Source organism: Lepidochelys kempii, chromosome 5, assembly GCF_965140285.1.
Source record: "Lepidochelys kempii isolate rLepKem1 chromosome 5, rLepKem1.hap1, whole genome shotgun sequence".
Classification (NCBI taxonomy): Eukaryota; Metazoa; Chordata; order Testudines; family Cheloniidae; genus Lepidochelys; species Lepidochelys kempii.
Window position 1 is genome coordinate 69,782,696 of NC_136384.1, and position 14,044 is coordinate 69,796,739.

The 14,044-nt window shown below is 40.7% G+C and overlaps 1 protein-coding gene across 10 annotated transcripts in view; it reads right to left on the reverse strand.

Annotated features, from left to right (window-relative positions):
- PJA2 (praja ring finger ubiquitin ligase 2) overlaps positions 1–14,044 on the reverse strand; it is a 117,247-nt gene that overhangs the window by 54,042 nt on the left and 49,161 nt on the right. For all 10 annotated transcript variants that reach the window (XM_073344665.2, XM_073344662.2, XM_073344661.2 and 7 more), the window contains exon 3: positions 10,733–11,801. In XM_073344665.2, the coding sequence (XP_073200766.1) occupies positions 10,733–11,801 (1,069 nt within the window). The remainder of the gene's footprint in view (positions 1–10,732; positions 11,802–14,044) is intronic.

Consider the following 14,044-nt stretch of genomic DNA (forward strand, 5'->3'; position numbering starts at 1 on the left):
TGACTTCCGTTTGTTTATACAGTGTGTAGCTGATATGCTGTCTCTAATGATCTGCACCACTGCCTTTCAAAGGACTGTTAGGACCACCTTATAAGCCAGTAGGATGACTCTCAGTTTCAAGACATTCATATGTAGTTTTAGATTGTTCTGAGACCTGGACCCTTGCACTTGCAGGGGGTCCATGTGGCACACCAACTTGTCCCTGAGACTCCTTTCATCATAAGACATCCAGATGGGGAGCAGTGTTGACGAGGCAGCAAACAAAATCTGGCAAGCAAGGTCATGTATGTGCACGTGGACATATGCACTGGGGGAACTGGTCTTGTCTGTAGCTTGCACACTACCTACAGCAAGGACTGGATCCATCCTCTGAAAGGAAGGCTTTCACTTACGTGAAGTCGCACTCTTTGGAACTCTTAGCATCTGCACCATCTTAGCATCTAAGAGACAGCTTCTCATAGTTCACGAGGAGTCCCATCTGTGAGAGAAAGAAGAGGATGTGACTCAGGGTTGCTTCAGCCTCCTCTTAGAACCTGTCTCAGACCAGCCAATCCAGACACAGGAAAACATTCTTGTTTCCATAGGTGCACTGCCACTACAGCTCAACACTGAGCAAACACTCTTAATGGCGTGGAGAGTCCAAAGGGTGGAACTCTGTACTAGCAATGGTTTGCCTCACTGTGAATCTTAGATACGTCCTGTGGACCAAGTGGATGGCAATGTGGAAGTATGCATCTTTATGTACAAGTAAAGAACCATGCACCAGTCTTGGGCTTGGAGTGATGACATGATAGAAGCAAGTATTACAATCCTGAACCTGAGATGACGTGTATATCTTGAGTCTCCTCAGGTCTGGGACAGGACAAAGACCCCCTTTGGTATAAGGTTATAGTGGGAGCAGACATCTCCTCCCTTGTATTCTTGAGGAACCTCCCCTATAGCTGCTAGGTGAAGCAATCTGGCCACTCCTGTTTGTAATAGACTTTCGTGAGAAGGATCCCTAAAGAGGAATGGGGAAGGGAGTAAGCAATGGATTGTATAGGGTAGCCATAGGCTATGATCTCCCATACGCACCTGTCTGATGTTATCAACAGATCACACCTGGGGGAATGGGGTGATGCAGCTTCCAAAGGTCATGCTCTGTGCACTGATTTCTATGCAACTCTCAACCATCCCATCAAATTTGCTGGCGGGTTGCTGCGGAGAAGTCCAGGGACAAGGTCCTGGAAGACTGACACCCCATGTTACACCTGTGCATTCCCTGGCCTGGTACTCTGTCTCTGGTAGGAGGGTACACAGTGTCCGCTGGTATGATGACTGAAGGGTTTTTGACAGGGTGGGGGAATGTAGCTCCCCAGAGAGGATAGGGACACTGAAATTTTTCAGTGAACATAGATCACTATCCATTCACTAAAAACAGCTCTGAACTCTTGAAGCACAGTCTGCTCCTTTCTGCCCTGTCATCAATTCAGTGAATGATTTGGTTGGGTTGTCTCGTGATGTATTCCAGTGTCCCTCTTTATAAGAGAGCACACAGAACTCCTTCTAGAGCTCCTGTCCAAGTGCTTTGAGTTCCTACTTGCAACACTTTGCTCCAATATCTGAGGTGTCAATTTTTAAGTCAGGGTCAATACTAATGCCAATGTCAATCCAACTTGGGCTTTGATGCCACTTTCTCTGCAGAGATTTCTGGAGTCGCAGGCTAACAGATGGAGGGCTAGAAGATGTGGGCTTGACTATCAGAAGGATGTTCAAGCTTGGCTCTTCTGGATCCAGTCCCACTCTGAGACTGCTCCAGAAGATGCAGCTTCAGCCTCGCATGTCCCTAAACTTTCAGGTTCTTTCAGAAAACGAAAGGCAGACAAAGCACCTGCTTTAATGCAAGACTCTCCCAAGAATAGGCACCTGCTGTACCTGTCTTTCAGTGGAACTAGCCAACTACTAGCCTGCAAGTTTCGAGCCAACCATTCTAAGAGCCCATAAAAAAAAAAAAAAGCTATGTATGGGAAAGTGGTTGTACAGGAGGGTCTGCAAGCAACTTCTGTTTGACAAATGCTAGAACAGTCTAGGTAATACAGAATAAAGATAGTTCTGAGGCATTTCAGAGTGCTTGAAGAAGCATTAGAGAAATTTAGCCAGAACTAAAGCCTAGTGAGTCAGCCATCAGCTAAGTTCTATCTTGCTGCCACGTACAGCGACTGCCCCCACCCTTTATGCCCTTGCTGCATGAGGCAGCAGAGGACACATGCACAGCCCTAATGGATGATATTAAAACACCTCCAGTTTTGCGTGCATGAGGCACATCTGTACCTAGAATGGGATCTGCACTAACATATAGAAGAAGAAGAACTGTTACAGGTTATTCCCATCCTCCCTCATGTTAGTATTCCTCAAAAGTCCACCCAAAGGCATTAAATAAAAGGCTTGACCTTTTGAATCCATTTACAAGGCCTTGAAGATTTCATTCTTTTGTTCAGTCAGAGCTTCCTGCAATATTTTTGTTACAAGAGTTTATGAAGACAATTTTTCATACTGTAAATCCCCCATAAATGGTAAAAATGTGAACTGGTAAATGGGTCTGGCCAAGGAGCATAAAGTAGTAAAAAAAAAAAAATACAAGGCCAATTATATATCAAGAGAGAAGATTAGATCTATGGTTAAATGCACTGAAAATTGGACCGCCAGAGATCTGATTTCTATTTCCAGCTCTGCCAAAGACTTATGTCATTTTGGCCATGCTTCTTTGGGTAACATGTTATTTGGGTAACATTTTCAAAAGCACTTAAGTCCCACTAACTTTCAATGGGACTTAAGTGCTTTTGAAAATGTTACCCTTAGTGACTTAACTCCTTAACTGCAAGATGAGAATACTACTTCCCTAACTTACAAGGTGTTACGAAACTCAATTACAGCATACGCCCATGTATCCAAAACACTATTACCCGAACCTTTGCATTATTCAGATCTCTTCCTTGTTCCCCGGCATGAGATATATGATGCAGAGGTCATGTATATCATGTTAGGGCACAAGGAAGGAATTTGGATAATCAAGAGCTTCAGATAATAGAACAGAGCCACCTCCCCCGTCCCACCAACACTGTGAAGAGGAGGATGAACCCCCGGCTGTGAGGGAAGCCACCCTGTGGCTAAATGGCTCCTGCAGCAGTGCAGGGAACCCTCTGAAAGCCCTCTTGTCATAGGAGTGAATGGGGGTGTGACACCAGAGCTGCAGAGGGCTTGTCATAAATATAAAGGGAAGGCTAACCACCTTTAAATCCCTCCTGGCCAGAGGAAAAATCCTTTCACCTGTAAAGGGTTATGAAGCTAAGATGACCTCGCTGGCACCTGACCAAAATGACCAATGAGGAGACAAGATACTTTCAAAGCTGGAGGCGGGCGGGGGGGGGGGGGACGGACGAGGGACACAAAGGGTCCTCTCTGTCTGTGTGCTGCTTTTGCCGGGACCAGAGCAGGAATGCAGGTCACAACTCCTGTAAACAGTTTGTAAGCAATCTAGTTAGATATGTGTTAGATTCTGTTTTGTTTAAATGGCTCATAAAATAAGTTGTGCTGAATGGAATGTATATTCCTGTTTTTGTATCTTTTGCTAACTTAAGGTTTTGCCTAGAGGGATTCTCTATGTTTAAAATCTGATTATCCTGTAAGGTATTTACCATCCTGATTTTACAGAGGTGATTCTTTTACTTTTTCTTTAATTAAAATTCTTCTTTCAAGAACATGATTGCTTTTTCATTGTTCTTAAGATCCAAGGGTATGGGTCTGTGTTCACCTATGCAAATTGGTGAGGATTTTTAATCAAGCCTTCCCAAGGAAAGGGGGTGTAGTGCTTGGGGGGATATATTGTGGGGGAGACGTTTCCAAGTGGGCACTTCCCCTGTTATTTTTGTTAGACACCTTGGTGGTGGCAGCATAAGGTCCAGGGACAAAAGGTAAAAGTTTGTACCTTGGGGAAGTTTTAACCTAAGCTGGTAAGAATAAGTTTAGGGGGTCTTTCATGCAGGTCCCCACATCTGTACCGTAGAGTTCAGAGTGGGGAAGGAACCTTGAAAGGGCTCCTTGAACTTCTGCAGTCAGTGACATCCAATCCGTGCAAGGACAAGCTGCAGGGAAGGCTCTGGTTGTGGCAGAGCAGAGCAGAACAGAGTCCTAGCCAGGGATCTCTGCTCTTGTCTCACCAGGACCACAGGCTCCCCACTGCACCCTTGCACCTACAGGGATAGGGTGTCACCTGCCTTATGGAAGTGCAAGGAGATTTCTGCAGCCCACTGTCATGGGAATGAGCAAATGGGGCAGAGCAGAGACCCCGTCGAGGACTGCCAGGAGGATGACGATGACAAGTCCCCAGCTGTGGGAAGAGTCCACCAAGCTGCTGAATGGCTCCTGCCCTCTTGATTATCAGAGCTCCTGATTATCCAAAGAAAATCCATGTTATCCATACTATTTGGATAATCAGAAGTATACCATAGTGTTTATGAGATGCTCACCTGTTAAGAGCAATGAATGTCATTTTTTAAAAAATGTATAGGCTTTAAGATGTCATTCTTCAATATAAGAAGGAAGATGACGGTTTGGCTGATTTTTTTTTATGTTCTCTCTCTTCCCCACTTTGTCAGTTAGTACTTCATATCTGGTGAAGAAATCTCTAGTGGACGCAACATGGTGATAACATAGGTATTTTAGAAATAGAATGATTTATCTTTTGTGGCAATCAGGAGCCATATATAGAGATGCTGACTGATGCCATCACCTCCCAAAGATTAGCGTGAGGGATCATCATCCACAAGAGGAAAAACACATGCACAACTAAAGGACAGAAGCTCTACATTGACAGATACATAATATGAGGCTAGCTGATAGATATGACAAAGCTGTCCCTTTCTCAGTAAAGTAAAATCAGTCAAACCTAGTCAACTACCAGGGTGCATCAAGCACTAGCAGATAAGCAGGGAGAAGTGAAGTTACTGCAAAAGAACTATGTAAAAAACAGTATTTTTAAAGAACAGAACACATGAAAGATGGCTTGCAGGATACTAAGACTACTTAGATTGTAAGCTCTTTGGGGCAGGGACTGTCTTTTTACGGTGGCTAGCATAACAGTGTCCTGATCTATGACTGGGGCTCCTCGATGATACCGCAATATAAATCAACAATAATAATAAATAATAGACTCCCAAGGGAACAATGCTGCATTGAGCATGGATGCTTAGAGAATTAATTAACAGAGGCTGAATAATGGTTTCAGCTGGCAGCCCTCACTAAGGGGGTTCAGTTGTGCAACCCTTACTCACACTGACTAAGTGCTCACATAGCATCCTACTGATTTCAATGGGATTCCTTGTGTGAATAAGTACTCATCAACATTTGAGTAGTACAAGTGGGCCCCCCCAAAAAATTTATTTTCTCCGCCCAAAAGGCAGCCAAAAAAAGGTTATGCGAGTATGAATGCGGCCACAGATGTCCTTGGTCATCAGTCACCTAGCGCTTGACACTCTTGTTCACTATTATTTAAGGCATAACTGTTATAATAGAGAACTGTTACTAGCTATAACAGCTTGTAAAAGACAAAGGAAATTGGTAATGCGCAAAGGGGGAAATATATATTTTTCTTGGAAGACATGAAAGTGAGACTTTGATTGAGAATATCATACAAGTTCCAAGCATAACAGGAGGGGGAATAAAAAGCAATGATTTAAAAAAAATTTTTTTAAATAGGATTATTTTGATAAAATGCTTTTTTGAGGAAAAAACCTATCTAAAGATAGTTTTAATTAAGATACATTATAGCTCAAAGATATCTCATCATAGAATAAGGATTATAAATTCTAATTCTATAGTATGAGACAATATATTCAGGTAATGTTTAAGACAAGTTTTGTAAATGAGTTCCAATAGTTCATGGATTAGGGAACCAATTTTATGGAGTTCCAGGGGCTTCTGTCTAGATTATTTAAGTTAATCTTTCTATCTACCCAATGGGACTCAGTATAAAAGATACAATCAAAGATGCTTAGTTTTGTAGTTCTCAAACTGTGGATTTGTCTCTCCAGAGATAACATGCTTGTTAACAGCAAAAATGTTTTAAATAAATAAATATATAGAGGAGAGAAACAACAGACATCAACCCTACTATCCCTCTGCAAATTTGTGCACACAGAGTCAATCCCTTATCTCTCTCTAAAAGTGCAAAGTTTCAAAAAGTTCAATGAATAGCAGATTGTTGGGGGTGGAATAGATCTGGACAAGGAAAAGTTTGGAGATCAATGTGAGAAGGGAGGGACAGGCAGTAGAAACAAAAGTGAAAGTGTTTGAGCAGCATATTCCAGAAGTCTTGAGGTCTTTCTGACTTTAGCCTTCATTGATTTGAGATCTACCATACCGTTCTCTCACTAGAAGGGAAAATCTATAATGGCAGCAGGCCATAAAAGACTCCCAGTTTGGGAATAAGAACCATTCAAGAAATATATGTTTGCTGATGATGTTCTAAAGAAAGGCACACCAGAGAACTGGAGGAAGTCACTTAAGACCTTGGATTCAGAGACGGCTGAAGTGATAATCTCATTTTTAACAGCAGTACCTTCTTCTGCAGGTGTAGAAAAAATATTTTCTTCCTTTGGACTAATTCATTACAAATTGAAAAACCGTTTGGGACCTGAAAAAGCAGGAAAGCTTGTTTTTCTTTTCCAGATTATGAACAAACAGGAAAATGAAGGGGAAGACAATACTTAGCTGCAGAAGCCAATATTTTAAGTTTCTCATGTTGACCTGGCTGACATAGTCGATTTTTTTTAAATGCCATTTAATTATTTTAGTTAAAAACAATTTAACAAAAACAAACCTGATTTTAGAAAACTTGAACGTTTAACTAAATTCAAAAATTCAGATGCTTGTTTTGTTAAAATACTATACGTTTGCTGTTGAAGAAAAAATCCAGACTACATAACGTTGTTGTTTTAATTAAATAAAACAATTTAAACGTCTGTCTGGTGATGTTCTCCTCCTAATACCGCATAGCAAGAAAATCCTCCAAATATTAATGATTAATCTGTTGAATTGGAGATAGTTCACCTCCCAATGACTTCATAAATATCTGCTTTAATTAAACTTTGGTAAATGAAATAACCAAACAACCAAACCAAACTGAAAAGTTTTCAAAATAAATCACTTAAAAAATGTATAGTGTGTGCCTTCTAAAAATGAAACCTCCATCTATCTCTGAGTTATGAAGAATATGTATTAAGATTATAACAACCAACAAGAACGCACTTTTATGTAGAAATCCATGATTAAATCAAGTCTTCCTGACTAGTGATTTAAATCATGATTTAAATCAAATCCCCCCTGAACAACACACGAAGAGAGTTCAAGAATTCCCTCACAGCAAAGGACCTTTAACTTCCTAACCAACCAGGGTGAAGTGTTTAAAAGAAATTACCAAATTACACAGGTGAACAACAACTTGCCCCTTTTTCCTCTATTCCTACCAGTAAAAGTGACAGTCCTCAGTGGTAGCTAGGGTGCTCTGCACCTCTTAACACGCACACACCCCTTGGCCACTTATTTAGGGATCTAATTTAGGCACCTACGCTTGTAAGATTTGGTAGTAGTTTTAAAAAGTTGCCATGGGATCTTTAGGCTAGAAAGTGCTACATAAAGCATGTTTATGGATGGCCTGTGAAACTTAACTCTGTCTTTAAAGTTAACACAAGGAGGCAAGCCCAATGTTCCATTCATGTCGTTTCGGTAGTTAGTATCTTTATAACAAAAAAATACAGCAACAAGTTGAAGACGTATTTTTAAAAGATTTTAAGATCTCAACAATTTAATAATCCTTTTAGAATAATTCTTCCTTTGGGTATTACACCTATGTTTTTATCTAGCTATGGATATTTCTTCTATTTATAGTTTTTGCAGATCAGTATGATCGTTAAAACTTCAATGAGGATTATATCAGCAGTTGGTCTTTCTTACATGAGTAAATTAAAGAGCGAATACTACATGTCATTCTCAAATACAGAAATTACATTTTATGCATTTTGTAATATTTAAGATTTACTCACAGCATAAGACGCTTATGCATGGTGGATTTGCTGGATATTTGCCAAGCTACCCGAACCACTAGGTTGCTGCTGTCACGGGGTACACAAGGCAAACTAAAGAGTGAAGATGAAAGTGCAACATGCAAGATTCTCATCAATTTCACTCTACAGCTGGCTACACTGATTGTCAGTGAAACTAGTCAGAAGCTATGGGAAGAAGGAGAAGTCTTCTAAAAGTTATATAGCAGGGGTGGCCAAACTTACTGACCCTCTGAGCCACATACAACAGTCTTCAAAAGTTCGAAAGCTGGGGCACACCTGCCGGGGCTCAAGACTTCAGCCCCATGGGAGACACCTGCTGCAGCTCGGGGCTTCAGACCCACTCCTGTTAAAGCCCCAAGCCCCAGCAGGTGCACCCTGTGGGGCTAAAGCCCCAAGACCCTCCTCCCTATTAAGCAGAAGTCCAGAGACCCTGTCATAAATATAAAGGGAAGGGTAAACCCCTTTGAAATCCCTCCTGGCCAGGGGAAAGCTCCTCTCACCTGTAAAGGGTTAAGAAGCTAAAGGTAACCTCGCTGGCACCTGACCAAAATGACCAATGAGGAGACAAGATACTTTCAAAAGCTGGGAGGAGGGAGAGAAATAAAGGGTCTGGGTCTGTCTGTAGTCGTCTTGGCCGGGGATAGACCAGGAATGGAGTCTTAGAACTTTTAGTAAGTAATCTAGCTAGGTATGTGTTAGATTATGATTTCTTTAAATGGCTGAGAAAAGAATTGTGCTGAATAGAATAACTATTTCTGTCTGTGCATCTTTTTTGTAACTTAAGGTTTTGCCTAGAGGGGTTCTCTATGTTTTTGAATCTAATTACCCTGTAAGATATCTACCATCCTGATTTTACAGGGGGGATTTCTTTATTTCTATTTACTTCTATTTTTTATTAAAAGTCTTCTTGTAAAAAACTGAATGCTTTTTCATTGTTCTCAGATCCAAGGGTTTGGGTCTGTGGTCACCTATGCAAATTGGTGAGGCTTTTTATCCAACATTTCCCAGGAAAGGGGGGGTGCAAGTGTTGGGAGGATTGTTCATTGTTCTTAAGATCCAAGGGTCTGGGTCTGTAGTCACCTAGGCAAATTGGTGAGGCTTTTTACCAAACCTTGTCCAGGAAGTGGGGTGCAGGGTTTTGGGAAGTATTTTGGGGGGAAAGACGCGTCCAAACAGCTCTTCCCCAGTAACCAGTATTAGTTTGGTGGTGGTAGCGGCCAGTCCAAGGACAACGGGGGGAATATTTTGTACCTTGGGGAAGTTTTGACCTAAGCTGGTAAAGAGAAGCTTAGGAGGTTTTTTCATGCAGGTCCCCACATCTGTACCCTAGAGTTCAGAGTGGGGGAGGAACCTTGACAGACCCCCACACACACTGGGCAGAAGCCCCTACCCCACCACCCCACTGCAAGGCAGAGGTCCTAAACTCCTCCCCCACCACTTTCTGGTAGGTGGAGAATGGGGGCTCCGCGAGCCGCACGTCAATGGTAAAGAGTCGCATGTGGCTCACAAGCCACAGTTTGGTCACCCCTGTTATTAGGCTACTACAGAGGACTTCCAAAATTTCTCTTTATATTAGTTTAAATAAGCTTTCAAAAACAAAACGCTTACTTCATCCAACTGCATTTCCACTAACCAATCTTCAAAATATTTTGTTTTGGAATGCAGGATGATAATCTATGTTTCTGACAGAGACTAAGGCCTGGTCTACACTGGGAGGAGAAGGGGGAGTGGGCACGAGCTAAGTCGGTCTAAGTTACACATCTTCAGCTACGAAAATAGCGTAGCTGAAGTCAATGTACTTAGAGCTACTTACCGTGGCGTCTTCACTGCGGTAGGTTGACTGTGTCCGCTCCCGTCGACTCCGCCTACACGTCTTACTCTGGTGGAGTACTGGAGTCGACAGGAGAGCGGTCGATTTATTGCATTTTCACTAGATGCCATAAATCAACCCCTGCTGGATCGATCGCTCTGGAGGCAAGTGTAGACATGCCCTAAGAGTTCCATGGTATGTGGAGGGCTTTAGCTTACAGTACACTTTGGGCTGAATACAGAATGGAGACACTGAAGCATAGCAGGAAGGTCAGTGTTTCAGAAATCTAAACCCTCCTAGTATAATACACAACTGTAGCAGCTAAGTCTCTCTACCATACCGTGCACATCTTTAAAAAGAAATGCTTCTACAGCAAGAAATTACAGATAGTATTTACTGGTCATTATTTCAGTAATCTTTCTCTACAAATAGCTGTATGCAGAAAATTATAATTCAATGCGGTTTTAAATTATCAATTCTTACTGAGGCACAAATACCTTACATATTAGTAGAATGAAAAACGGGCTGGTTAATATTTTAAAATTAAAAAACCCTATCTTCAATGATGCATTTCTGGCTTTCGGTACAGCAACAGGTATTAATATTGCACAGCAATTTGAGGAGGAGAAAGATGGCAACTCATGACAAGGACACAAACAATTTAGAGAGCAATTTTTTGTTTTGCCATTTTATATATTCATTCCCAAGATACTCTGTCTTTTTTAAACCACCACTACCTCATAATAGTTGCTAAAGTTATTCAGATTAGTGCATTATTTTTACAAATTTAAGATGCTACAATAATGTATATATTAAATCTTACCTGTCTTCATCTTTGTTGGAACCAGGTAAATGCCTGCTGCAATCTTCAAATTCATCCCAGAAAGCTCTATCATCTACTACAGCTGTTCTTTCTTGGATGGTTACATTAGTTTTTAGATCATTTTCTGTTTTCTTTTGAGCATCTTCATAGTCTCTTGGGTCAAAGAACACACTGGAATTCATTTTTTCTTTGCTATTTCTCAAGACATGTTCTGCACTGCCTTGCCGGGCTTCCAAAATTTCACTCCTCCTCCTAGTACTGCTTTTTGCTTCGTCATCACTAGTAAGCTTTTTTCTATCCAATGGGTTTGTAGCATTTTGTTTTCTAACTTTAGGTCTCACTACCAGTTCAGGTGAATTTCCTTGATCAGTCTTGCCATCACTGGTATTCAGTTCATTACAAAGCCCTACAGGGGTCCTGACCGCAACATCAGCTATCATCTTTCTCTGTTGTGTTTCACAACTGGCATTACCACTTAAGCTATTTTTTCCTCTAGCTTCGTCTTCAGCAGATGATTTTTTAAATGTCCTATTATTTCGATGGCCAAGATCTGAGTCTATGTTATAATATCTCATTGAAGGCACTGGTCCTAGTTCTTCAAAAACTTCTCTGGAAGCATTATGATTAAAAGTAGACAATCGTGACTGTATGCTACTGAAGGACTCCACCTCTTTCTCCAACTCAGAAAGCATGTGATCCAGCGTTTCTTGAAATAAGCCTGCTTCTTCTTTTGCTAAGGAAAGATCAACTTGTGCACCATCATCCTCTCCATCACTGCTATCTGGTTCATAGGAGTCAATGTTTACAAAAGCAATTCCATTCTGACCATTCAGATCACTACACTTGCCAGAAGTATATTCTGCACAGTCCTCAGGAATTTTATCAGGATTCATACTGCTCCTTGAGGTTTGATTGCCTTCCTGATTATAGCATACTGGAAAAAATGGTGATGTGTCTGTCTCGACAGTTCGCCTCAATTCTGTTCTACCAACAGGAACTTCAGATCCACCATTCTGTAACGAAGATTCATCTGATAAAGCAGAACAAACTTGAACCAATGGATTGGGACCTTCATAGAAAATCGCAAGAAAGAATACATTGGAGTGATCAAACTGGATATAAAGTTTCTCATTAACAATGCTTGCTCATGAAAAAGCCGGCAGTTGACTGGAACAACAGTGCAATTGAATGATCAGGTACGTTTATCACATGTGTGCTTATGTGCAGCTAATATATCTTTGGTTCCATTTATTAAACTAAGTCTAAACAAACAAACTTAAATGATACAATTTCAGCTTCACTCATGACAGCAGAAATACGTAAGAGCCCTATAAACAAAAACACATTTGCAGGCAGCCTCTTTTAAATTGCTTTCAGACAATAGAAGTTTGAAATGAGAATTATAGGAATTTAGTATGTTTCAAAAGTTAAGGAAACTGAAAAATTTGCTGCTAATAATAATACTGCTAATAATTAGACTACCCATACATTAATGGGCAAAAATGCACATTCTGCAAGGATCTGAAGAAGCCATTTATTGGTACCATAAATGGGATTTTAAATAGGCCTATTTTGTACTTGCAAGCAAGAATGCTATTCTTGACTTACAAGGAGAAATTAACAAGGAAAGTAAATGTAAAGGCTCCAATTAGCAACAATGATTTCACTGCAATTAGGTTTGATAGTAAAACTGAGGGCAGACTCCTCTGATGGTGACATGACAATGAACATCAAGAATGGCAGACTTTGAAAACGGAGTGGAAAAAGTTAGAAACAGGTTAAATAAGTATAGCATCCAATCAGCTTTGAAGTGAACAGTGACCCAAATCTTCAAAAGCGTGTACATTCTTTCATATCTCTGACTGGTGCACATGCAAATCAGGGTTGGAACGTTTATATTCAAGTTTGCATGGAAACCTCCAGTTGCACGCATAACTCAGTGCACGCACTTATGAAATTTAAACCCCTGTTAGAAGCACAGAAAGCTTGTATACATCTGAGAAAAGGGTTTTGAATAAAGAAGAATGAAATATGCATGGTTAAATAGATGTACCCAAGTATATTCTTTAAAAAAAAGAAAAAGAAAAAGAAAAGATCTAATTAAAAATGTTATACATTATTCAAATACATAAGCAAACTAGGGAAATGTGGTCTAGATTAAATTACTATAAGGTAGGTGCACAACTGATTGAAAGACTGTACTCAAAGAGTACTTATCAATGGTTTGCTGTTACATTGGAAGGGCATACCTAGCGGAGTCCTGCAGGGGTCAGTCCTGGGTCCAGTATGATTCAATATTTTCATTAATGACTTGGTAATGAAGTAGAGAGTATGCAGAAAAAATCCGCAGATGACACCAGGCCGGGAGGGGTTGCAAGCACTTGGGACAACAGGTTTAAAATTCAAAATGACCGTGGCAAGTTGAATTGGTTTGAATTCAACAAGATGAAATTCAATAAAGACAAGTGCAAAGTACCTCACTTGAGGAAGGAAAAAAATCAAATGCACAAATACAAAACGGGGAATAATTGTCTAGATGGTAGTACTGCGGAAAAGGAGCTCAAGATTATTATGGACCACAAACTGAATACGAGTCATCAATGTGATGCAAAAAAGGCTTATATGATTCTGAGGTATATTAATCAGAGTGTGGTATGTAAGACACAGGAGATAACTATCCTGCTCTACTAGGCACTGATGAGACCCCAATTCTAGACACCACAATTTAGGCAAGACAGGGACAAACTGGAAAGAATCCATAGGACAGCAACAAAAATGATAAAAGGTTTAGAAAACCTCACCTGTGAGGAAAGTTTGAAAAAAGTGGGCATGTTTAGTCTTGAGAAAAGAAGACCCATGGGCAACCTGATAACAGTTTTCCAATATGTTAAGGGCTGTTATAAAGAGGAAGGTGATCAATTGTTCTCCATGTCCACTGAAGGTAGGACATGTCCACTGGAGGTAAGACAAGTAGTAATGGATTTAATCTGCAGCAAGGGAGATTTAGGTTAGATATTAGGAAAAACTTTCTAACAATAGGGGTAGTTAAGCTCTGGAACAGGCTTCCAGAGGAGGTCGTGGAGTCCCCATTATTGGAAACTTTTAAAAGAAGTTGGACAAACACCTGTCAGGGATGGCCTAGGTTTACTTGGTCCTCCCACAGCACAAGTGGCTGGACTTGATGACTTCTCAAGTTCCCTTCCAGCCCTACATTTCTACGATTAGAATCCAGATGGCTGCTTGAGACACTTGTATCATACAGACTCAGATTTCTGCAGAACCTTGAATTATAAGTGGCACAGATAGTGTCAC